General features: G+C 42.5%; 1 protein-coding gene across 1 annotated transcript in view; it reads left to right on the plus strand.

The window, feature by feature from the left end:
• Nucleotides 1-1474: 1474 nt before the first annotated feature.
• The window catches only part of SPMIP4 (sperm microtubule inner protein 4), a 40306-nt gene continuing 14244 nt past the window's right edge, over nucleotides 1475-27536 (plus strand). The window contains exons 1-4 of the mRNA XM_073329667.2: nucleotides 1475-1608; nucleotides 8975-9151; nucleotides 13527-13598; nucleotides 21728-21757. Coding sequence (XP_073185768.2) covers nucleotides 1475-1608; nucleotides 8975-9151; nucleotides 13527-13598; nucleotides 21728-21757 — 413 coding nt within the window. The remainder of the gene's footprint in view (nucleotides 1609-8974; nucleotides 9152-13526; nucleotides 13599-21727; nucleotides 21758-27536) is intronic.

A 27536-nucleotide genomic window follows, 5' to 3' on the forward strand; every position in this document is an offset into this window, starting at 1 on the left:
GTTCCCTCTGACAAACAATGGGAGATTTGTTGGGTGGAGAAGGTGAAGAAACTCTAATGCTTTCCAACCCCTATGTCCTCTCCACCCCTGCCTGAGCTGCTCCTTTCCAGCCTGGATCCCTTTGCTCCCCAGAGTTCCCCCATTCCTCATAGCAAGAAACACCCACTTCCCCTCATGTCTCCCACAGCCCCAACTCCTCTGATCCCTACCTACGGACATGGTCTCCTTCAAGTTCTCACATGCTGCATATCTCCTCTCTCTTCCCCATGTCCCGTTTCAGATGCCTTCTTCCCTTGTGAACTGTACACGCAGTGGTTGGGGGGTTTCCAAGAGCATAGGGTGCAGATGGAGAAAGGGTGTGCAGAAGGTGGAAGAGGGGAAACACTAGTGTCTTCCAGCCTTCTGCACCCAATGAATCTTCTGTTGTTAGTTGGAGAGAGTCCTGCTAATGTAAACCAGAGGAGGGCTCATCAGGTGTAGAAGGGAGGGAATGCTAGAGCTAACCCCATCTTGTCCTTTTGAACTTCTGCTGAGTGCCTCCACCCTGGCATTGGACTTGGAGTAAAGGGCATGGGAACATCAGGGGAGTGGGGATCTTTTGAGAGGCATGAGGGTTCTGCCAGGAGCAGTAGAGTTCAGGTAGGGAGAGGGCACTCATGTAGTTTATGATGCAGAAGGAGGGGGGGAAGGACTTGTGGCTTTTCAGAGGGGATTCCTGTGCTGTGAGCCAGAGGAGCTTCATTGGGTGGAGAAGGGAAGCAGAGGTGCTTACTCCCCGCCATCTTCTCCTGCATGCTTGAGTCGCTCCTTTGAAATCAGAGTTGTCGCACTTTACTCTCTGTAAATGACTGCACATGGCTCCAGGCAGTGGAGAATCCTGTATTAATTCTGTTACATCACCTGTCATCCCAAAATGCTTTCCACGCTCCATAGTCTATACAGTATGCACAGCATCACTGAAATGCAGGGTGCAAAATGCCTTCCACTCAGCACACTGAACAAAAGTGGGAGGAGGAAAAGCTTGGCAAGGGAGCAAACTCTTTCTGTTGTGAAACGTGTCATGTGATCATTAATGTCTATACAGAGCAAGCAAGACTTTGGATTTTAAGGGTAAATCTGAAAAATAACAAGTGAATCTTTTCAGAGTCCATATTCCATGGGAAGATTTTCTTTTCCCTGCCATTTGGTTAAAATGTATTTCTAGCTATTGTTCATGAATTGAATAAAGCCATAGTGCTATACTTCTGTCTCTAAACAATCTTTTTGTTCTTGTTTTACACTGTAATCTGATACAAAGGATCAGTTGCAGTATCAAAGTGGCCACTGTTTCCTCTGCTGAACGGTATCAAAGTTCAGCAGAAGCTACCCATGTTACTTGCTCAGACTGTATCCAGATGCACTGTCTGATTCTTTTGATGATTTAATCTTTTATCCATGTAGCTTCCCTGCAGGCCTCAACGTGCAAATATGAAGCATGGAGCTGTTACATGGCCTGCCATACTACTATAGAGAAAGGGAGGGAACAGACATATTATCGAAAACCTTAGAGTCTAATGAGACACTGACTCCGCTGCAAATTCCTTCACGCCCAACTGTGTCCCAGGATAGGTAAGAAATAGCTACTAAAGGAAAATGTGTTTTGCTGAAAATTTTAAAGTATTGGTGCCAAACTCTGCTCCCACTTACACTAGTGCAACCCCATTGCTTTCAATGAAATTACAAAATTTGGCCTTAAGTATCTGTATCTATAAAATAGATTGCATAGGTTGAATTTTTGTGGCTTGCCATAAATTCTATAACACAAAACTGTCTTACCTCAGTCAATAATTTACAGAGACAAATTATGGGGCAAATTATACCCTTAGTTGGGGTGCCACACAAGACAGAATTTGGGTTTATAATTCTAGAAAATCATACATCTCAGCTGCTCATTATTTAGGACAGTGATCCTTTTTGGATCCACATTTCTCACCTTTATACATACAGTAGACCTGTAGTGGTCCTCATGTTCTCCACTGTTCCTCTACGTAATATTTTATCTACAGAAATAGGAAACTAAATTATAGTTCCCATATCACTTAGAGCTTTGTGTTTTACTAGTTTTCATTGATTTTGTCCTTTGAAGGCTAGCATCCCATATTAAGTCTTCAGCAGGAGCATATTTGATGTAATTGGATCTGTCAGACTGTATGCTGAGTCACCTGATTGAGGTATCTTCCCTAGTCAAGGTGCTGGCTATTTCACTATCATCGTGGCTTGTGTTGTGAACGTATAAAGTTATAGAAGGTTAGATGAATCTGCATATGAAATGTTATAATGGCTGATGACTTAAAATCTAGGAGAATTATAGGCCTTATCCAAATCCCATTGAACTCAGAGGAAAGACCCTCATTGATTGGACAGTGCCCCACAATAGGATGAGTTGGCTGGGCACAAAGGCCAAAAACTAAGGGCACAAAACACTATAAAAGCAAGTAACATTTACTGTTAAAAATAAGCACCATTTTTAGGCCCTTTCTGCAATACAAAACATTACAATGCTGAAGCATAGAAAAGAAACATGATCATGACCCCAGCCATGTCATAATATGTCTTTTTCTGTGGATAGAGAAATGTTAGTGTTATGTCCTTACTAAGGGACCATGAGCCAAATTCTCTGTCGAGATAAATGTGCAGACTTCACTGAACTCAGTAGAGCTACACCCATTATATCAGAAAAGAAGTTGGCACCAGGTCTTAGCCTAGATATCAATCAGGTTATAATACAGGGTTTTTTAAAATGATGCAAATAGGTATTTTATGACAAGGAAAAAAATCTTAGAAAATGGTTGGCCTCAACTATTTTAAATAATACATAATAAATAATCTGAACTTTAATCATTATTAGAAATCTGCTCTCTTTACTGGGTTGAACTTCATGTATATCAATATATCTACTATACGTCTATTGCAGCTGACAGGTTTCAGAGTAACAGCCATGTTAGTCTGTATTCGCAAAAAGAAAAGGAGGACTTGTGGCACCTTAGAGACTAACCAATTTATTTGAGCATGAGCTTTCGTGCAAATAAGGAAAAAATATGATGTTTTTCCCATGTTAAAAAAATTATTTCAGCTACTTAATTGAGAAGCTCTATCACAGCCATGTTTTGGAGCAGGAACTTGAAATTTGGTAGGAGGGGTCACCCTGGTCCCGGAGATATGCCATTTGCTGTTACTATGGGGGGGAAAACACCAAATTTGGCCAAGTTATAAGCCTTTGAAAAGTTTTACTTTGCACATGCTCAGTAAAGACTTATTATAGGATGGCAGCTGAATTCTTGGAAGATTCTCTCTGTACTGGGCATGCTCTACCCTAGAGCAGTGGGGGCAGAGCAGGACTTTCCTGACAATTGCTCCTTCCAGCTGATGCAGGCTGCTGAGGTGTTGGGCATTGGAACTGAGAGCATCTCCTCCCTCCTTCTCCCCCTCCCTCTGGCACCATATTAGCCTGCATATTCAGATGCAGAGGAGACCAGGGGAAGTGGAAGGGCAACACAGCAGAGGGAGAAGAAATGGGCTGGGAGCTGCATGGGGCGAGGAAGACATGGAGCTGAGGGAAGGGAGACAGTGACTGATAGCCCATGAGGGGGGAACAGGGACTGGTAACCAGTGTGGGGTGGGGAAGACTGAAATTGGATGAGGAGGTGGGGCCATGTGTTGAGACTGGGAAAAGGAGAGTGGGACTGGGAGCATGGGAAAGACTGAAACTGGATGAGGAGATTGAAATTGGCTGGGCAAGGTGCCTGGGCGAGGAGCTGGGATGAGGAGTCTTTACTTACATGTTCACATACTATTTCTTCCACAGGATGCCTACTACTTTATTCCACCCTCCTTGGGTCCCGCACTGAGCACAGCTCACTGACCCCCAAAGTCAGGCCCTGTGGATTTGCAATGGGCGTGTTGGACCTGGTGCAGGCATAAAAGTGTGGGGTCTCTGATTGCTCTTATGTACGCCTCTTGATTTTCATATTATAGCACAAACTGTATCCTGACGCGTATGCCCCTCATATGCCACTCAGTGTGTAAGTTATACTAGTTTTGCACACCCACTGGGACTGATTCTCCACTCCCTTTCACCAGTGTAAATTGGACGTAAAAGGCTGTCATTCTGATTTACACTGGGGTAAATGATGATGCAAGGCATACAGCACCGGAGAATCATGCCCACTGAATTAGAAATCAATGTGAGTGACACCCAGGGCCAAGCCCCTAATCCTGCCTCAGACAGACTCACCACCAGTACAGCTTCCTGCAGCATTTTTGTTTCCCTTGGAGATCTCAGTTTCAAGTTCTGATCAAGTCAGAACCTGTTTTGTTTATGAGATCTGATGAGCTCACATCCTATGGCGCAATATTCATAAACTGTTGGCATGAACGCCAGAAAACAAGAAAATTTTGCAGGCAAAAATATAGTTTAAATAAAGGATGCACTAGTAAACAGATGGCTGACTTGGCAACTTCATGTGATCAAAAGCAAGGAAAGTAGTTTTTAGTTCTAAGTATTATTCTTGGAGAGTGAATTTGTGTGGGGGGGTGGAGGGTGAGAAAACCTGGATTTGTGCTGGAAATGGCCCACCTGTTGATCACTTTAGATAAGCTATTACCAGCAGGACAGTGGGGTGGGAGGAGGTATTGTTTCATGATTTCTGTGTGTATATAAAGTCTGCTGCAGTTTCCACGGTAAACATCTGATGAAGTGAGCTGTAGCTCACGAAAGCTCATGCTCAAATAAATTGGTTAGTCTCTAAGGTGCCACAAGTACTCCTTTTCTTTTTGCGAATACAGACTAACACGGCTGTTCCTCTGAAACCTGTCAGAATTTAATATAATTCTAGAATCATGGAAGTTAAGGAGGGAAAATCCCTCTTAAGCTATCTAGTTCATTTCTCTGCTGGTGCAGGATTGTTTCCTACTCTACACCTTTTTAACAGTTTGTCCAGTATAGTTTTAGTTTGATATTCTCTTGCAGAGACACAGTTTTGTTTGTGTCCTTGAAAACCATAAATCCCATTGGATTGATATTGACTACAACTGTTCCTTTGTGTGAAAGATTGTAAACATTAGAAGCTTAACAAAGCCCTGTTAGGTCTCGGTGGGCAGTCAGATTCATGTACCATTGTGTGCGATGTTTGTCTTTTCTGTCTCGGGTTAAGTGGTTGTTCCACATCTTAGTAACAGGTAGATAGAAGTCAGCATTTTCATGATTCATTAATGTTTCCTTTGGGTTCAGTTTACCACCTACTGACACAGCCAGCATACACAATGATTCGATATCTGGCTTCAAACCTTCAGGGGAAAAACAAAATCTTAAACAGAGCTGTTCAAAAATTAGATGCTAACATTCATTCAGCTATTAAATATAGAAAAATGTTCTGATAACCCACAGGGTTCTGATAAGCCCAGAGGGTTATTTTAATTTGTCCTGCAAGACAAACTCATTGCCTCATGAAGTTGCATCATGTTGTGACACAATGTCATGAAGGGATGACTTAGTATTGCAACACCATTATGGCATGACACAGATGAGAAATGCTGGGAAATAAGCAATGCTACAGAGCTGGGTTGCCAGGGAATGATGTGGGGTGAAGACCAAAGTATACGTTCTCTGTACTGATGGCCCTGGTCTCCCCCATCCCCACCCCTCCGGCAGGATCTATATGGATGCCTAGGAATCTTCCAGGTTTACAGTCAGCATCCCGTGGCCTTTCCTAATTGGATGATTTGAGAGAATTTCTGCAAGGGAATCCTTACAGAGATTTTTCTCCCTCAAAGCCTTCTTCCAGTTTAAATGTGCAAGAGGACAATTTGGCCCTTATATTACAAGGTACCATACACCCTACTGAACTTTCTGTGATTTCACTGTGATCCTGTGTACTTTGGGAAGAATATCAGTTCCCCTTAGAAAGCACTTTACATTTCAGATAAAATTTGAAGGAAGTTCTGTACAAACCATTCTCTATTTGGGAGTGCTGAGCTGTTTAAAAACTCTTTGCATGTATTTCCCACGTCTGTGAAGCACTGCTTGCTTTTTACTCACCCTGTGTTTATGTATTTTATTCCATCAACAAATAATAATACTGTGTTCTTATTACTTCTATAGTAGTCTTGATCAGAATATTTCAATATAATTTATAAATAACCTCTGAGTTAAATCAGGATTATTATTACATGTTTTACAGGTGGATAAACCAAGGCACATAAAGATTAAGTGAGGTGCCTGTCATTCGCACTGGTGTAACTCCAGTGATTTTAGTGAAGTTATTTCTGAATCATACTGGTTTACGGCCAGGTCCACACTAGGAGCGCTTTGCTGGGGTACTGTTCCAATATATTATATCAGCAAAGTGCTGCTGGGGTGGACTCAGTTTATGCCAGCATAGTTTATTCCAGCTCCCCCCCCCCAACACCTCCCCCAGTGAAATAAGCTCTCCTGGCAAATGGGCAGTTTTGCCAGTATAACTGCATCTATGCTAAGGGCTTTTGTCAGCACGGCGACGTCGGTCACAATCAGGGTGGATAAAAATCAATTATTTTTCTTGAAAAAAACCCAAACATTTTAAACATCAGATTTTTAATTTAAATGGTTTTTTATTTAGTTATTTACATTATAAGAAGTTTTTCTTTTGAAAAAATAAACCTACTTAAAATGGCATCTGAATTTAGCACAAAATATGTTAAGGCCTAAACTTATTCTAATCTCTTAAAACATTTAAATAAAAAATAAATATGCTGAATCTATACGCCTCTGTTCACAACTTTGATCTGAAGACTGCCTTTCTACATAAAGAAAGAATCAGGGGGAAAAACATCTAACCTTTGAGATCAAGTTTTATTAATATGGCACAATAGGACAGCCTAAGTAACTTACGAAACTGTCTCATGGTCCAGAGACGTAGGCTACATCTACACTGCAATAACAGACCTATGGCATGGCTGCAGCTGGCCTGGGTCAGCTGACTCAGGCTTATGGGGCTTGGGCTGCACAGCTGAAAATTTGTAGTGTAGACGTTCAGGCTCAGGCTGGAGCCCAGGCTCTGAAACCCTGTGCGTGTGGTAGGTCTCTCAGAACCCGGGCTCCAGTCTGAGCCTGAACATCTACACTGCAGTGTCTAGCCGAACAGCCCAAGCACCATGCGTTCAAGTCAGCTGGCTGAGTTCGGACACTTGGTGCTGCAGGATTTTTATTGCAGTGGACATTCACGCCGACAAGTAGGAACTTAAGCTCCAGTCCCTTTCCCTTAGGCACATTTGAAAATTTCCCAGGCTGACCTGATATAATCAATTTTTTCACTTACTACAGTTAATCCCTCTGTTTAATAAATCAATTATTTATAAATGTGAAACATGTTTTGATAAGAGAAGTTCCTGTATCCAAAATATTTCAGGTTGTTTTGTTTAATAAAAATAAGTTTTCTGTGCTGTTGTTTGTGTTTAATTAAATTCCAGTTACCACCCTAATGCAGCTTGACGCAAATCCTGAGCAAAAAGTTCATTATCTAGTAAATAAGCAATATATCATTCACCATTTTCTAACATACTGAAAATATTAAGCTATATAATTGCTTAAATAAATGTATATTGTTATCGTGTAACCTCCTAGGCAGCAAAAACATGTACAAAATCTAGTGTAAAGGGTGTATTTAGTTGTAAATCAACTTGTTTTAATGGTTATATCAACCAGTGAGAATGCACCATTCTTCAGAAAGTAACTGAAGTACAAATGGAAAAGTTGATTTAAATCCAGACTTTCCATTTGGTGATTTAATCATGATTTGAATCAATCCACCCTGGTCACAAATCATGCCTCTGACCAACATAGCTATGCCAGCAGAAGTCTGTAGTGTAGACATAGCCTTCATGAGAGAAGAATCATGTCCATTGGATTAGTGGCAGAGCTGGAAATAGGACCCAAGAGACCTGGCTCCTAGTCCTTTGCCCTGCCAACTCAACATAACATAAACTCAAAAGATGAAGATGGCTGGTCCTTCGCACAGCAGTATAACCAGTCATTTTTGAGTTTGGGAGGGATCTCTGGACTCCTACTCCCAGGGCCAGTACAATCATTTGTTTATTGCGGGAATTTTAGACGTATTTTTATGGGTCTGTTCAATGGACAGGTGTTGGAGGAAACCACCATACCTGGGAGAAACTGAGTCTACATTTTCCCATCCTATCTCCCCATCAGTAAGAATGATAGGGTGGGCTTTATGCCTGCATTATTACCTGGGAAATTCCTGCCAGATGAATAAAACAAGAGGGAAAGGAATCGTGTAAAATGTTCACTCTTCTTGGTGCTTATCTTCATAAAACAAATGAAGTAAACGACACACATAGTACTGCAGAACTGTTGGTGATATAGACACACTGAATTGTGCTAGAACTAGTCATCCATTCACAGAAACTTGTGACGTGTCTGATAGAGTTGTATGCCCTGGTGGGCTGCAGGTACTGAAAAGTGACATCTTTCACCCACTCTCTAGAGATGTAAGGGAAGATTTTCAAAAGCACAGTTGTACTTAGGCACCTAATTTGAAAGTCAGTGAGAATTAGATGCCTTGCTACCATTTGGCTCTTTGAAAATCCATCAGCATATGAGTTTGTGTAGTAGTATTTAGCACCTAGAAGAAAAGGCAGGTGAACCATGTTTCAGCAGCTCATACACTCAATGTACATTGCAGGAGGTCAGACATGCATGCAGCATATTGGCATATACATTCACCTATCTTCTTCCTTCAGCCAATCAAAGTATATTGGACTTGCTTCTGCTCCCATTGATTCAACTGGAGCAGGCTCATTATGACAACTTTGATCAAAAAGTTGAGTAGCTAATAGCCAGGAGAATAATAAATCCAATGTTTCCATTGTTAAGACATCCGTGAAGGCATTCAAGGCTCAGTCACTGCTGCTATTTAAGAATATTATTTTTTTGTTTCAGATATGAGGAGTTAAGAGATTCATTTCAGTGGTGCAGGCTTCCCTGGGGAACCGAAAGAGAATATGGAGGAATTGCACAGGTTTCATTGCCAGAAGATCATAGACCAAAGAATGAGCCTCCTTGTTTGTTTGCTAAAGGACATCAACATTATAGTTATGGTGGAGATTCCTGGCCAAGGTAGGTTAGTTGCCTGCTTCACACATTCCAATTTTTTAAAGTGTTGTAACCTAGAAACAGCTAGTGGAATGCAATTTATTTGGACAGTCTGGACAGCAATGCAGATTGAGCTATGTAGATAATTTGCATTCTGGAGATAGACTTTAAGTTACCCCCACTTTGGACAATGCTCTAACTTGTAGTGTGCCTGAGTTGTACTGTCCATTATCACTTTCAAATACATTTGTTAGTCTCTAAGGTGCCACAAGTACTCCTTTTCTTTTTGCGAATACAGACTAACACGGCTGCTACTCTGAAACCAGGGTATTTATTGAAACTCTTGGCACTTTGGATCTCTTTGTGTAGTTTATTTTTTCCTATCATTTGGTAATGGTGTAGTATTTATTAGCTATTGTCCTAAACTTCCTCTGTGACATTAGATAAGTCTCACTCATGGCCTGATTTTTCAGAAGCATTCAGAATCCACAAATCCCACTGAAGTCAATGGGAACTGTAGGCTCTTGACATTTTTCTGAAGGCTGCTCTGACTTACACCCAGCTTCTCCCAACCCCAGGAGCCATTTTGGGAGCCGTTTCCATGGACATGCCTTCTGCACCCAGGGCTGAGAGAGCAGAGAATTCTACACCACTCAGGAATTCCCCTTTATGCAAAATGAGTGCCCAGGTAGCTGGGGAAGCTTGCTTTCTGGCTGCTTTGCCAGAATGTGGCCCATTATCTGAAAATTGCCATTCAGCCCTGCCTAGTCAAATTGAACAAGGCTCAGAATATGTAGTGGTGCATTCCCTTGGCTCTGCTAGCCCCAGACTATTCTTCTTACCATTCTAAAAGATAATTTCCTACAGGTATATTTGTGTGTACAATACAAAGGAGAGAGAGAGAGAGAGATCACAGGTGTCTCCAAAGATTGCATAACCTCCAAGAAGTGTGTGGTGAAGTTCATTGAGCTTAGTGCCTCCAACACAGGTAGCACCAGGTTCATCCAACACCAAAACAGAGGAAAAAAGAAAAATCTCTGAAAATTCTACTAAACCTAAGATAAATAAACTGCATTATCCACTCTGAATATCTCACTGACTTTCTGGGTCTGCAGCACCAGCTGAGGAGCCTTGCAAACAGATATGACTTCAGAGATCTCATTCCTTTTGTAACGGAATTATGAAATAATGTTCAGCGATGCTACTCGCTGCTAAATGAGGTGGGGAGGACAAAGAGGAGACAAGGCCATTGTCCTGTCCCCCCCATCATGGAATCAATTTTCTTTATAGAAATTGACTTTATGGTGACAGGTCCTTGGAATGACTCCAAACAAGAATTTTTATTGCTCTTGGTTTTGTTTTGTTTTTAAATATATAAATCCTAGACTTATTCAGCGTATAGACACACTGGGCCAGATCCTGGCCAATGCTTCATCCCATTCTGTTCTGCTCTGGCGGTGAAAAGGGGACAGAAGACTAGCTTTAACAGTAAACTGGTCAGCATAGCCACTTGATTTTAGCCTCCAGCATAAAAGGTGTTTCAGGAACGTACCAAGGTGGAAGGAGATCTCGTAATCGTAGGCCAGTTCAATGGCCCGTTGGGGGCCATAACTGCAGGTGCTATTAGAGCATCCCTGGTTGCTCTGAATTACAGGAGGAGCCCAAGTAGTCCCCAAATACCCAAAAGAGCTACAATACATCTGAGGATTGGTCCTAAGATTGGAATATTCTCCCTAAACATTCATATCGTTATCCAAACAGAGAAGCAATGAAGCCTAAAGGTTAATTCTACATTGCCTGGAAAGTTTTATTTATGTCCTTTTATCTATATCCTTCTCCACATTGTAGGAGCCGAGCTTATTGGTTTCTGGCTGTTTAAGCAGCATCCCTTTGCAGGTACCTTAGCAGCTACCTTAGCAGGTTGATTCCAATTAAATTTACCAGGATTGTAGGTTAGAAGTGTATTATGTGCTTATTACAGTACAATTTAGTCTGGATCAGAAAGTGGAAAGTAGGAAAGATGCAAGGGAAGTACTTTAGAAATCTGTGACTGTGCCCATAGAGGGGTGAATGCCAGCACTGGAAGTATAAGAAGCCTGAATTTATTTGCGCACGCACACACACATACTATGCAGCTTGTATTTAAAATATCAAACAAAATTATTTAGAGTCTGAGATAGTTGATTTTGGTAGTGGAGCTGTTGTCTGTTTGTGAACCCTATACAAAAGTACTTGGGTTTTTTTTTTTAAATTCCACATTTAGGGGTTGGTTTACTTGTTTGTTTTTGTAAATGAGTATACTTCTACTTTGGTATCTCCTATATATTTGTTTGTTCCACTGATAGGGAAGTATAGTGAACAGTATAAGTACTGTAATTCCAAAATTTGTGGTTATAACCAAAATGCTTCATTGCTTAATTTTCCCAACCCAATTTATAAAATTTCAGTAGAAAGTTTATGAAGGATAAAAAGTGGAAAAAGTATTTTTCCAGCACACTCCTGTCTAACACATCTCTGGCTTTTAAATATTCTCGGTGTTTCCTTATAATGAGGTTGATATATGAAATGGAGCACACCTTAAGGAAGATTTAAGTTTGAGAAACTGTGTATTGGCAGAGCTGGTTTTATGTGGAAAAAGAACTGAGGTAATGTGCAGTTTTGACCAGCAGATGTCAGTGTGCATTAATAATATAGGGAAGACCATTTTTCAGAAGCATTGCATTATTTACAATTATTTATCCTCTTAGTGCTGGGGGATGCAGTTTCCAATGCAAAATGCTCAGTTGTCAACTGACTCAAAATGCATAGGAAGCCAAAATATCTTCCTCTACAGACAAAACTAATGACTCCCTACAGATGCACTGAACCAAAGGTTATTCCAATCCCAAACACCGTATCTCATTAACTGAGTTATTCCACTCGGCTAGAATAGTTACAAAGGCTGTGTGAATCTAAAGATGCATCTTTGCAGCATAATACTTCTGAAGTGTAAGTAAGACAAAAAATGAAAAGTTCCAGGTCATCCTTACATTTTTATTTTAAAGTTGAAAAGGGAATTCACATCATGGAGATCGTCTATGTGCGGTGTTCTCATTGAGATCTGTGTTCGAGTCTAACATATCCCAGGACACTGAGTGCAACTTGGCCATTTATCAGAGAAAATGTACAGGTAGTAGGGTGGGTGGGATGGCTAACGCAAGCATCACTACTCCGTAAGAGTCCCCCATGTGGGGTAGTCCACTGAATGGTGCTGAAAGCATTGCCTGAGGGGAGTATGCATCCTGGTCTCTGAGATGGATGTCAGGTGTCAGCAGTAGCTAGTAAATGAAAAGAAGGAAGGCAGTGATCCAATCCACATTGGTTTTGGAGAAGAGAAAGTGCAGAACACTCTGCATGTCATGGAGAGATTACTGGTGAGGCAAGGTGGGTGAGGTAATAGCTTGTTTAGGACAAACCTCTAATAAGAGATATTACCTCACCCACCTTGTCCCTCTAATATCCTGAGACCAACATGGCTACAACATCACTGCATGGAGAGACGACTGTCAACTTTCCAACAACCCCAAACATCATATTAAGCCAAGCAGAACACAGCAAAACATGCCTTGCCATTCTGAACCAACATTTTCCTCTCTCTTCTTCCAGGCCATATCTCCTCTCCTTCTATGCAATTAAAGCCACAGCTTCCAGACTTTAAATAGTGGAGGACTCTGAAACAGACTCTAAAACTCCAAGTGATACCTCTGTGACAAGCTTAGCCTTTGCAGGTGGAGGTCAGAAGCCCCAAAGCTGTTCTAACTCCAGAAATAACATTATCAGTTAAAACTGATTACTCTGACTGTATGTTCTTCAATTTGGCTGTCCCCTTTGCTCTCCCTTTCTCTGTCCTGCCCCATGCTAGCTGCTGATAACCCACATCTGTTCCATCAGAGGCAGCTAAAATGCTGTCATCTCACTCAGCGGTCATGTGTCTTTTCAGCAGCAACAAAGATCACTGAGAAAGGTCCCGTTTTTCTGCAAGCTAAGCGTCTGACTCTGCCAGCCCATTGACTTCAATGGAGGATGCTCGGCATCTTCTATGAAACGCTCAACCCCTCATAGGATCAGGCTCTAAGGGCTTGATCCTGTGCCCATTGAAATCATTGGCAACACTGCTCGACACTTCTGAAAAGCAGGCCCTGTGTAACTTAAATGTTAAGGTCTGAGTCTGATAGTAAGTATCCACATTTCCAGTATCTCTGAAATTGGTGGTAAGGGCAGACTGTGGACTGCAGGCAAAAATTACATACTATGCCTACATTTCTTACAAGAAAATAAATCAATATGTGTTTCCTGGGATTTTAATAACCAATAAGTAAAATGTTATTTTGTGGGTTTTTTTCTCTCTCTCTTTTTGTAGAGGTCTTCCCATTGAACAGTATTATGATGTAACCCAGATGAAAAAAAGTGATGTCCGTATGAATGATGATCTGTAAGTTTCATTACAGCATAGACCAGATAATGTACTTAGTGTGACAAATGCAATGGCAAGCTAAATATTCATTCCTCCTTAATGACCTTGTGGATTAACGTTTATAATGAAATATGACCTTTGTATAAAATGTGGTTGGTGAGTGACTACAGAAAACACACAGTTTGGAAGGAAGTTCAGAATGAGATATCAGTGCCCCACTCAGTTTAGTATCTCTTAAGCAATGAGATTTGAATTGGTTTTATTGATTTGTCAACCTGTGTCACTCAGAAATACTCTCTCCTACTGGGCGGAGTCCCGATTAGCAGAGAATAGCACTGAGCTAACCATAACATCGTGTGTGCATCATATTAAAGTTTTCTCTGGTATCTTTAGGTGTATTTTAAGAGGGGGTTTGACTAAGATATTGTTTCCTTTTTTCACTGCTACTATTTAAAAGAGTAGCTAGTTTACTTGAGATTGAATGCTGCCAGTTAAACCTGCAGTACACCATTTTGCCACATGATGGCACCAACAAAACACTGAAACTTCCAGCTCAAAACCCAAAATGTTTAGGTTAATGTAACAGTAATTATGAGTTTAAACACTCAAAAGTCAGGAAATGAACAAGTTACGGTCCTCACAACGTTAACTTAGCCGTGTTGCATATCCTGTATGCTTAGTTATTTAGGGCTAAGGCTGTATTAACTTCCCCTGGTTATCTGGCCAATGAGGGGAACAGTACGTGATTCACCCTCACCCCTTCCTCAGCAGGATTGCCATCTCCGAGATTCAGAAAAATTAGCCCCTGGCCACGCCGCCACCACCAACAAAAAGGGTCCTAGTGCTAACAGTAGCTAATTATTACCCCACACCTGTGGCCACAGCCCTCTCTTTGGTCACCTAGACACACAGCTGCCCATTCCTCTGCCCGCATGAGCTTCTACACCCGCCCACTCACAGGAGCTTCAGTACTTGAGGGAGCCCCACTACTGTCCCCTCTCAGTAGCCTCTGTCTCCTCTACCCCGTTCCTTATCCCTCTCTGATGACGAGCCTCGGTCCGTCTTGCTTCTTGGCCCCCAAGGTCAGGAGGAGATGCTACGGCTCAGCAGGTTGAGAGGCCAGCACACAGAGGCAGGTGCCAGCTGTGCTCCCAGCCAAGTGATGTGCAGTAATTACAAAACCACTGCATAGCCACATGTGCATGTAACGAACAGGGAATGCTGGTCCCAAGGGGCAGGGGGAGCACACTAAATCTTTTCACCGGCAACGCCGTACAAAAACCAGCCAGGCTGATTAAAAGCCAGCCAGATGGCAAGCAACCCTCCCCATCTATAGTGCCTGCCAAATTCCAAAGCATGCTATCCTCTTGGGCATTTTGTGTGAGCCACGAGGGCCGGAAGGGCAGCAGAACTACACAGCTGTGCTGTGTGAGGGTGAAGACAGGCCACAAAGAAACTGCACAGGATGAATCTGCAGCCCTGTGCCCCAGGGTGTAGGGCTGTGTGCCGGCTGCCTCCGTGGCACCACACAATAGGGATTTGAAAGTAGGCCAAGGGAGGGTGGGTTTGGTAAACTGAAAGAGTGTGTTGGCCAAAGCTCACCTTTACTGGGCCTTGACCGATAATGCAGCCTAAAGGTATTGGCTGTGCAGCTCTTGCGAACTGTGACTGCAGGTCGTGGGGCGAAATCCTTCCTTACAAGTTCTGCATATTACCCCCACACACACACACACACACACAGCACATTTGCTTGAGCTTTGCACAAGTGACAAGGATTTGTCCTCAGCGTGGGGTTTTGTAATTGCTGGAGCATTTGGAAACTGGTATAATACAAGAATCTATGTACACTGAGTTCAGCCCTGCCAACCTTTGCACTATACCCCAGCAGGTATGCAAGAAATGCAGGATCAGGCCCAGTGGATTAAAGATAAATAAGAGTTTCAGTTTTAACTCCGTCTTTTTCTTTGGGCGGGTTTCAGATCGCCTCTCATTCACCTGGAATGTTCAGCAAGCTGACTTGGTTTTATTTTACACTTCATGGGCCTAATCCATTTCTGATGTAACTCCATTGATTTCACGAGAATGACACCAGGCAAGGATTTGGCCTCTTGTATTTTGATGACCACATGAATGCCTTGTAAATGGTAATTCATATTGGAGAGAATTCACTCTGCCTGTGTAAAGGCTGGGACACCAGGTGAACTATGGGAGGGTTGTGGAGTGAAATACATCCCCAACCCAAGGCACAGAACAGCTACTCAGGCAACAGCTTCTTCCACCTTTTCCACTGTATCCTCATAATCCCAAATTCAGTCATTTCTACTCTGGCCCACCCCGAGTGCAGGCAGTGCAAGTTGCTCCCCTTACATACTAGCCCCACTCTGCATGCTTGTTGGCCCATGATCCCTTTCCAGGGACTGCTGTTATGATCTGGGCAGGCTACATAAGGGGAGGAGGCATGTTGCCACAGGGACAGATCAATATCTGGCCCAGTGCATACTGAATAGAATCCTGCCATGGCCCCGGAATGTTTTAATTGAGAGTGCGTTGATAAATTTTCTTAATTATTTTTAAAATTAAAATGTAACCTGAAAGATAAGGCTTCCAGTGTTTCTATGCTCTTTTTAATATTCAGTCTCTGTTCATTGTTTCCATACGATCATATTCACTCATATTTCATCTTTGAAAGATTTTTTTTATGTTGTAAAGAAAGAGCAGATCTTTTTTTAAATGCCTAGACAATTTGTCACATCTATACTCACAGGTTTTTCAGAGCGAAGACATTTATGTAACTTTCAGTACTCTCCCCGCGGTATCAGACTGTAAGGTAGTGATAGCCTTGCGAAATCTGTGTTGAAAACCACTGGCTGAGTGCTGCTCTGGAGACTTACTAGGGAGCTCTTAATACTCAGTGTATTGCCATTATCACTTGTGATGGCTCTTTTGAGCCATTACAGTCTCTCATGGAAAATGATTCACTGTGCATTTGCCGTAACTAGATGTCATGTACCATAATGGGATTACTGTGCGTTTGTCATAACCACAAATCCTTATGTAGTTTTCCATGACAATGAATGGCTTTGCATATACAGGAAGTGCCTTTCAAAACAAATGAACTGTGGGCCATATCTTCCCTCCCAGTTAAAAACACGCACAGGAGAACAAGGTAATCAGCCCCTCGCAGGAGCTTTGATGTGCCACCAAAGACCCACATTTATCCTCCCAATCCAAGAGGCCACCAGGGATGCTGTGCAAGGGGTGGGGCCACAAAAATCCATCTAGGCCTTTGTCAAGGTTCCTTCCCCACTCTGAACTCTAGGGTAAAGATGTGGGGACCTGCATGAAAACCTCCTAAGCTTACTTTTACCAGCTTAGGATAAAACTTCCCCAAGGTACAAATTAATTTTACCCTTTGCCCTTGGATTTCCACTGCCACCACCAAACTTTGAAAAAACGGAAAAAAACGGAGTTTGGACACGTCTTTCCCCCCAAAATCCTCCCAATCCTTGCACCCTACTTCCTGGGGAAGGTTTGGTAAAAATCCCCACCAATTTGCGTAGGTGACCACAGACCCAAACCCTTGGATCTTAGAACAATGAAAAAACATTCAGTTTCCTTACAAGAAGACTTTTAATAGAAGTAAAAAGAAATCACCTCTGTAAAATCAGGATGGTAGATACCTTAAACAGGGTAATTAGATTCTAACATAGAGAATCCCTCTAGGCAAAACTTTAAGTTACAAAAAAGACACACAGACAGGAATATTCATTCTATTCAACACAGCTATTTTCTCAGCCATGTAAAGAAATCATAATCTAACACATACCTAGCTAGATTACTTACTAAATTCTAAGACTCCATTCCTGTTCTGTCTCCGACAAAAGCATCACACAGACAGACACAGACCCTTTGTTTTTTTCCCCCCTCCCAGCTTTTGAAAGTATCTTGTTTCCTCATTGGTCATTTTGGTCAGGTGCCAGCGAGGTTACCTTTAGCTTCTTAACCCTTTACAGGTGAGAGGACTTTTCCCTCTGGCCAGGAGGGATTTTAAAGGGTTTACCCTTCCCTTTATATTTATGACAGCCTTGTAGAAAATCCTTCTCCTTGTGCCAGTGATCTGGGGCCCACTAGAAAATGGTATGTCCAACTGCACTCCTCTCTGGTCCTGCCCCCACAGCAGTGTCAGCCTCACAGGCTTGTAGTTGTCGCACCATTGGCTGCCAGGCATCACCTGTAATCCATCCCAAAGGGTCACTGTGCATAGGATGAGTAAATGCCATTTCTAATCTATTTAGATTTTTCACACAGACTTAGTGTGCAGGAGTGGTGGAATGTACCACTTAGAGCGGCCATTCCTCAGGTCCATCCCCCCCCACCACAACCTGACACCTTCCTACCACACTCAGCTGACTGCCTCCAGGCAGCCCATTTTCTACAGAGGTGCTCAAAGTGCACTAGAGTGTTTGGGGGAAGGCATCCCAAGAAGCTGCCTTCGAGCTGTGTCCCCCCAGCAGTATTTCTGAACTGTTAAGCCGCCACCCCATGGTGCACCATACAGTGAAGGGAGCTGAAGGAACTATTGTTTCCAAAAACTGCAAAAGTACACAAAGCCAATACTTTGAATAGACTAATTGTGTCTGAAAAGAAACCATGTCTGTGCCCTGATGTACAAAAAATGGTGTGGCTGCTACTAGCTGATTGCCCCCCCCCCACCATGCTCATTGCTGCACACATATGACAGCAACCATCTTGACCAACCAGGGACTGGACTGAGGACTTCCAGAGCTAGAAAGCAAAGTCTTTTTACAGCCTGAGTTAGGCCTAGTAGTTGGGGGCTGTAACAGACCCATAGGTGCTGTGGCCTGCGCAAATTAGGAGGGGAACTGTAACACGCACTGACCAATGGATTGCACAAACATATGGTATCCCAAGGCATATACAATCTAATATGATCTGAAAGCAAAACTTCTGTTTTGCACTTTTATAACATAAAAAAGGAAAAATAATTTACACCAAAATTTCAGACCAGAGTAAATTTTAGGCTGACTATAAACTCCACGAACACACAAATATAAGTAAAAGCTGACAGTCCCATAACTATCATTCCTCTATTATAAGTGTGAGTAAATAGGCACACTGTACTTTTCTTTACAGATTGCATTTAATATTCTGATACAGCTGGTTAGTTTGAAGGACTATAACGTGTGACATATATATAAGGCCAAATTCTGTTCCTGTTTACAGCTGTGTAAATCTATTATAATGCTTGTGAACTTTAGCATAAACCCAAACCAACTCCAGTGAAGATATTGATGTAACTGTGACAGCCAAATTTGGCCCAATTACTATTCCCTTCTCCTCTCTTTTAAAGGCTTAGGCCCACATTTTCAAAAATATCCACTAATTTTGAGTGCCATCAGTGTTTGGTTCCCCAATTTGAGATTTGAAAAATGAAGGCACCCCAAATTAGTGGACACTTCTGAAAATGTGGGGTTCAGGCTTTTTTGACTGTTTATGTTCTCAGGCCCTAAAAGCTTCTATAAAGTACGTTCTGGTATTGAAAGTGTAAGTTTACTGCTACTTTCTTACTACCTAGAGTTTAGATATTCCAGTGCTGAGTGCTATAGAAACATCTACAAATAAATAATCCTCCCTCCCCAAAGCACATACGGGACTGAATCTCCTCTTGCTTACATGGGAGTAAATCAGAAATAGCTCCATTGAAGTCAGTGGAGTTACACTCATGTAAAACCAGTGCACCTGAAAGGAGAATCAAGCCCTATGCTGGTATTTACACAATTCCATCTGCCTGTGGCCAGAAAATTAATTTATCTAACTGAAAAGGTGGAAAACCAAATATAGGTATTAGTAGGATGAATAAACTTTTAAAAATTGCATTTGTGTAAATGCAGTTAATTCTGTAACTGCTTAGTTTTCCAAGGCAGGCACAGTGTCAGGCTCTGAGTTGTAACTAACAAGCATGTCCTGAAAATCCAGGTGGTTACAAAAATAACAGTATGTAAATGATTGTCAGAATTTGACATTTGTTGAAGTCCTATGATCTCTGTAAATATCACACATAAAAAAGAAAAGCAATTATCTTTGTTCATTTTAGTGGAGGCACGAGTTAGCTTATGATGAAATTTTGTGAGATATCACATCACACAGTGATTATACTGAGTGTTACTGTGTGACACGACCCTCTCCCTACATTTTGTTTAGTGATCAAAAGTGTAATGGCCTTAAAGAGATCCATAACTGACTGTGCCTGGTATTTAAGATATGAAACAGAACTAACAAGGAGATGAATTGTACAGGCTTCTCCAATTCATAGGTTTAACAGGAATCCGAGATTATTTCAAAAGGGAAAATATGGAAACTCAGGGTTTTAATGATTGGCTGTCCTTCTGGGGCAAGGAGAAAGCCCTAAAAAGAGTTTTGTTTGCCCAGAGAAAAGTAATCCCTCCAGAAGCCTCCCTAGATACACATGCCCATGTGTATGAATGCACCTCAAGGAATGCCCATAATATTCCAGTGTTCCTCTTCAGAGATCAGCAGCCCTGTGCAAAAGCCAAATGCATATACTTTAGATCCTATACTGCCTGACAGACAGCTCTTCATTTAAATAAACAATAATTCATACTAATACCTTATATCATGCTCTTATACAGTGCTTTTTTATCAGTAGATCTCAAAGCACTCTACAAAGGAAGTCAGTTTCTTATCCCTATTTTACAGATGGGGAAACTGAGGCACAGAGCAGTGACATGACTTGCCCAAGGTCACCCTGCAGGCCAGAGGCTGGAATAGAACCTGGCTATGGGTACCCCCATAATGACTGATGTGAAGTAATGAAATAGCTCTGGGACAGTTCGGTAGACTTATAGCCACCGCAGTAATTACTGCGGTGCGTGATGTCCATACTGTTGTCCACACCTGGGGCTTCTCACCTCCAGCGGATCCGCACCCGGAGCCCGGTCAGCTGATGTGCTCCTGGCAGTGAGTGGAGAGCCAGGACCCCAGGGGGCAGCAGGGCTGACATTGGGGAGCCCGGGTGGCAGTCCAGGCTGGAAGTCTGTGTAGCAGCGCAGCTCAGAGCGGAGACCGCGCAGCAGCCGGGCTGGGGAGCTGGGAGCCAGCTTTCTTGTCAGTTTTACAGCGCTCTATAGAGACACTGCATTGCCCTACCTACACGGACATAAGCCCTATTTCTCTCTTGGAGGTGGAGTTACTATGTTGCACGGCATTTACATCAGCGGGAGCAAGGCTGTAGCATAGACACTGACATAGGTTGGCATAAGCTGCCTTATGTCGGCCTAACTCTATAGTGTAGACGAGTGTTTCCCAAACTTGGGACGCCGCTTGTTCAGGGAAAGCCCCTGATGGGCCGGGCTGGTTTGTTTACCTGCCACATCCGCAGGTTTGGCCGATCGCGGCTCCCACGGGCCGCGGTTCACCACTGCAGGCCAATGGGGGTTGCAGGAAATGGCATGGGCCGAGGGACATACCGGCCACCGCTTCCCGCAGCCCCCATTGGCCTGGAGCGGTGAACAGCGGCCATTGGGAGCCGCAATTGGCCGAACCTGCGGACACGACAGGTAAACAAACCGGCCCGGCCCGCCAGGGGCTTTCCCTGAACAAGCGGCATCCCAAGTTTGGGAAACATCCTCCACCTTACTGCTTTTTTAAAAAAATAAGTCTCTACTGTGAAGAATAAAAAATTTATCATTGAAAAATGATTATATAATTTCTCTACTAATCCTGTGAATAGAGTGGCTATATTTTCAGATTCTTCTGTTTTGCATTACTGATAAAAAGGCTTCCTTTTTTTAAAAGTACTATCGAGTGATGTTTACTAAGGTAGGGCTCGTGACAAGGAAGTATTAGAGGTGACTTTTTTTCCTGTTTCTTCTAAACTGACACACCCCCACCGCCCATTGAGCTTTCATATTTTGGCACCTAAACATGTAAAGGACTTTCACACCCAGAGACTGATATCAGTGAGAGTATTATCTGTGTTTATTACACATTAATTTGTCTCTAATGTTTGTTGATTGTACTGATTTAGATAAAAAGGAGAGAGAGAATCACAATGAATATTGATCACTCCAAATTAGTCACCTAATATTTTCTTTTCTCTAATACAGGCTTCCTGAACCTCCAGCTAATTCAATCGAGTAAGTTTATATCATTTATATTGTACCTTTTTCTTTATGCCTTAAAAGAAAGGCAGTTCCTCTATTTTATATCCGCACTGATATAATTTAAGTACTCTGGCAATAGATAAGGGAAAAGTTAGCACTAGGAAAAAAAGAGAGATCTCACTACAGAATGAACACATACAATGGTAAATTTATTAGTGCTTGTCCAAAGCACCCCACCCTCTTAGCAGGTGTTGATCTTGCTGGCTGATGGCTAAGGTCTAAATGCATTTTGCTGACTCACTCTTGCTAGTGCCATGTGATACTTTCTCTGGGTTATGAATGATCTTGTTACACCTTTGTTTTAGCATAAGAGATTTGTTGGTGTTAAACTGAGTAACAGCTCCCTGCCACCACAGCTTGTTAGCCTGCCAAACAAACTCCTTAGGACCTTTCCCAGCCCTCTTTGCCTTGTGGCTAACACCTGATACACCCTAGCCCCCAAACCCCTTGGAAGAGCCTGTCACTGACAGAAATACCAAGTCTGCTGTCTCCAAAGAGACAGAATACCCAGCCTGTTGGTTCAGCTGAGCATTTCCACCTTACTCTAACATAACAACATTGAGATGAATTGATAATAAAACAAGAAAAAGTTTAATAATAAAGAACAGAGATTTAAGTGACACTAAGCAAAGATAATAGAAACAGAAATGGTAACAAATAAAAGAAAAGTTTAACTCACTTCTAAGAGACTACATATAACCTTAGCAGACTCCAACTGTTGTCAAAAGCAGTTTTCTCACCTACAGCCATGTCAGGGTTCCCTCCCCACTCTGAACTCTAGGGTACAGATGTGGGGACCTGCATGAAAGACCCCCTAAGCTTATTTCTACTAGCTTAAGTTAAAAACTTCCCCAAGGCACAAATTCCTTTTGTCCTTGGACAGTATGCTGCCACCACCAAGGGATTTAAACAAGCATTCAGGGAGGGCCACTTGGAGCCCTATCTCCCCCAAAATATCCTCCCAAGCCCTTACACCCCCTTTCCTGGGGAGGCTTGAGAATAATATCCTAACCAATTGGTTACAAAGTGAGCACAGACCCATCCCTTGAGTCAATACGACACTGAAAAATCAATCAGGTTTTTAAAAGAAGAATTTTATTTAAAGAAAAGGTGAAAGAATCACCTCTGTAAAATCAGGATGAAAGATAACTTTACAGGGTAACAAAAGATTCACAAACACAGAGAAGCTCCCTCTAAGCTTAGTTCAAAGTTACAAAAGACAGGAAAAAACCTCCTTCTAGCACAGGGAAAATTCACAAACTAAAATCAAAAGATAATCTAACACACCTTGCCTTATTTACTTACTCTTTTTCCAATATTGAGACTCATTTTAGGATGATTTTAGGAGAAGTTTTCTGACCTGATGCTTCTCTGCTTCCCCAGAGAACACACAAAGAGCACAACAAAGCCTTCCCCCACCCCCCGATTTGAAAGTATCTTCTTTCCCCATTGGTCCTTTCCCCATTTGGTCAGGTGCCAACCATGTTATTTGAACTTCTTAACCCCTTACAGGTAAGGAGGAATTCTAGGCTACCCTTAGCTGTATGGTTATGACAAGCCACTTCTCTGTGTCACCAGCCCACATGTCTGGGATCCATCGTTCACAGATGCAAAGAGCACTGACCTCTTTATTCCCTCAGGGATGGATCCAAAATGTCTTTTAGCTTCCCCTTAAATTCCTCAAAGTTTATTGTTTTTGTCAGTAAAGTCAGGATGAACCCCTGGGGTTCAGACTCCAGTGTCTTCTCATCCTGATTTCACATCCTCGTGTTAATTGGCTCCTCCTGCATGCCTCCCATGCAAATGAACTGACCCTTGTCTCTGACATCACCATGCTCAATTTACATTAGAGACAGGGAGATAACTAGCCTCCCTCTTGTCTGGAAGAAAACCTGTTTCTCTGTTTGTTTGGTTACAGGTGTTAAAGCATAATATCAGTAAATATCCATAATGCCTTAGATAGTGTCAAGACACACATTTCACAATGATATGAATGACCACTGTGTCACCAGCTTTCATTTAATATCTTACACAACATACTTTATAGATAAATATCATGACAGCAATGTGTTGGTCAGGGTTGATAGAAGTTGCTGTTACATGACATTGAACCCTTTGCCAGTGGGCATGGAAAGGCTTTTATGGTCACACCTCATTACCCCACCTAGATATATGGGCAGGGAGGAGGGGAAGCTCCTGTTTAGTGAAGGAAGTATCTAGGGTATGGACATAGTAGACTAGGTAAAGCCAAGCTTGGTCAGAAAGTCTAAGCCAGCATTTCTCAAATGCAGCCACTGTGGCCACATGCAGCCACCAGGGACTTTTCTTGTCCCTCCTGGGCAGTGATTGGATGGGGTGTGGGGAGGAAAGCAGCAGCCCCTCCCGTAGAGTCCCCAGCAGGGGTTGGGCCCAGCCCCGCTCTGGAGAGACAAACTCTGGAGGAACAGGCAGCCAGTGAGTTCCCCATCTTCCTGGAGGCAGTGGGGTCAAATTTCAGCCCAGGGGTGGTGGACTGCAGGCTCCGGCCAAGGGGCTTTCGGCTCTGGCTATGTGGTGGTGGGCTCCGTCCCCTGGCTGAAGGGCTTCAAGCTTGGGCCTCAGATCCCAGACTATGGCCATGGGGCTTCAGGCTCCAACCCCCAGGCACTGGGCTCCAGGCTCCAGCCATGGGCTTACCCCACCCCACCATTGCCCCGGCCTCTGTTGCTGCCCGACCCACCTCCCCATCCAAGGCTTAATTTATCCCCAGACATCCGGGGCTGAGTAAATCTGCTGTGAAAAGTGATATTTGTATGTTTGTTAATATCACTTTTTACAACAGACTTAGTAGCTAGCTGGGAAGCCCTGGAAAGTGATATTAACATACAAACAATGAGGAGTCCGGTGGCACCTTAAAGACTAACAGATAGAAGATAAAAGGTGCCGCGGGACTCCTCATTGTTTTTGTGGATACAGACTAACATGGCTACCCCTCTGATACTTGGCACCATGCATTAACATACAGGTATCACTTTTCACAGCAGCAGACTTACTAGCTATCAAGTTTTTTTAAAAGCAACCAAAAAAGCAAAAGAAACAGCAACAAAAAGTACAAGAACATACAAAGCACCTTATTTGTTTAGGTCCATTAAAGAATAGAGACAACTATACATTATTTTTATTATTAAGTCTGAAAATAAAAAAACCCTACATAAATAAATTATGATTTGGACAAGGGCAGGTACATATTTATTTGTTTTTCCTGAAGTTAATTAAGTATTTTAGGAAAAATTGTGGGAGCGGCCATCAGCAAGAGTTGGTGACTGCTCTCTGAGGCCACCAAATATTTGTTGTGAGAACCCGTGGCCAAGCTATTGTTTGTTAGCTTATTGTTGATATTTTAGTTAGTGGAGTACAGCCCCAGAAAAGGGGTGAGGTTGGCCTATACATATTGTGTAGGCTGTGTTTTTTAAAGCAGTTTGGAAAAGGTGTTTGCTCACAATAAGGTGCGTAAACTTTCATGTTAGAGTTTTCTAGAGAACCCAGATCATGCAATTCCCTCATACTGAAATAGAATCCCAGTGATTGTTTCCCTCAGGACAGATCCCTGGATCCCTGTTATTTCTCTTGTCACAATGTTTTAGGATTTTTTATCTAGGTCTTTGATTTCTTCACCATTCAATAATTGAAAGCTGAAAATAGCAGCCCCAGCAATATGAGAAACACTCAGTGAAATCCCAGTTCTTGGTGTCCACAGTGGCACTCTCTTTTAGCACCCTCCACCCAGAAAAAACGTTTTCTTTGGGCCAGATTTTGAGTTTAGATGCACAGGCCTGGTACCCATTAGCTTCAGTGGGATCTGTGCTAGAAGCTGAGGCTAGAATTTGCCCCTCTTTTTCACCTAAAAGTAAACATTAGTAAATGTGACTCATTATGTACAAAGTCCATGCACTTAAAATATTTGATCTTTGAGTTTAGAAGTCATAAGTTCGTTTATTGCCAAAGATCATTATAGCCTGTAAGGAAGCTGCACCTCCTCATTCCTCCTGCTTTTTTTTTAATTTTTTTTTTATGTAAGTTGCTCCAAGTCTTTAGAACACATGTTATTTACTAGCTTTCTTCTGCTTGCTAATGTGTCTGATCTTTTCTGCAGTAGTGAGTTAAAATTAATATTAGAAGACCTGTTCAGTTTGTATTTGACTTTTTATTTTACATCGATAAAATAGTTTCCAGTTACCATAGTTGAATTGTAGCGTTAAGATGTAAAGCCCCCAAAGCAGTTAAGCACTTTGGGGTTGCCTCTATATTGACCAGTGCCCTGATCCAGCAAAGTGACTTCAGTGGGTCTATTCATGCTTAACTTCAAGTGCCGGTCTTAAGGGCTTTGCTGGAGTGGGGCCTCCTAGACAATGGTACTGTAAGGGGGGAAAGCGATAGTGTTCTCCCAACAAGAGGCAGTCAACAAAACTACAGTCCCCTTTTTTCCACACACAGACCTAAGTCTAGAAAAAGAACCTTGATCTCACACATGCCAGAGCAGTGCATTACTACTATGCTAGGCCACTAGGCAGGCCTTGTCTTCCCTTCTACTCTCCTCTTTTCCATCCTTCTTTTGGCTGTCTGACAGTACCTCAGTTGATTTCAGTGTTCCTATGTTAGATGGCATCTCCCGTCACGAGCCTTCACTCTTCTTACACCCTTCTTATGGCCTGTATTTGCTTTTCTGAAGCTTGCACTTCTTATGTGTGAGGCAGGTGCCTGCTATTTCTATTGCGATTGGTTTCCCCTCTCTTTGTTTTCCTTCTCTCCATACCTTTTTCTGTCACTGCTCCTTGTGTCTGGTTTTTGTCTTGTCCCGCTGTCCTCCACCCTGTCCCCCCACATGCCAGTTCTTGAGTCTGTAGGAAAATACTTTCCCTGAAAGTTTCTCACATGAGTTCTTCAGTCTTTTACTTGCCCTATTGTGGGTACCTGTCTCCACAGAGCCTCCTGTCATGTACTATTATAGAGACAGGAGCACCTTTGAACAGAGAGGACGGATGTAAAGTTTATGTGTTCATGAGCGTGAAAGGGTAGTGTTACTGTGCAGGCTGAAGCTGTGGGTGACCTCCCCAAGGAAGGCAGTGTAGGCCCAGTTAGAGTTCTAGGTAGCATGAAGATTATGTTGGTAGGGACCTCTTACAAAATTCTGATCTGGATCTGGGCTCTGATTTCAAACACCACCACCCCCTCCCAAAGTCTTGATTTGGGTCCATCTCTAATTAGCAAGTAGAGATCAGATATTAGTCTTGGTCTTCATGCTTCCTCAATTGCAGAGCTGGTCCTAAGGACATGCTAACTATACAATTTTATTTGATGCCCCTTTGCCTGTAGTGGCATCTCCATGGCCCAAATGCTGGCCCCAAGTGTTGCAACTACAAAGAAAAATTATCTTTTTTACATAGGAAGAAGGGGAAGGAACAAAGAGCCTCAGAGGTATAGGGGGGAACAGTGGGAAGTCTTGGTGAGTTAAGGGCAGGAGAGGTTAAAGAAACTAAAGGACCCCCTCCTCTTTGCTTCTCATGCCTCCTCTCAGCTGAGCAATTATTGCATCTCCTTACAAGTGTCTGACAAGCAATGACCCAATATCTGTTTTAAACAGAGAAGATCAAATTCCTCCCAGGTGTAACTCCAATGACTTCAGCAGAATTATTCCAGGGATGAATTTGGCCCAGTTGGATATACAATATATTGTTTTACTATTAAGACAAATCTATATTTATTTAAAGTAAGG

This window comes from Lepidochelys kempii, chromosome 2 (genome assembly GCF_965140285.1).
Source record: "Lepidochelys kempii isolate rLepKem1 chromosome 2, rLepKem1.hap1, whole genome shotgun sequence".
NCBI lineage: Eukaryota > Metazoa > Chordata > Testudines > Cheloniidae > Lepidochelys > Lepidochelys kempii.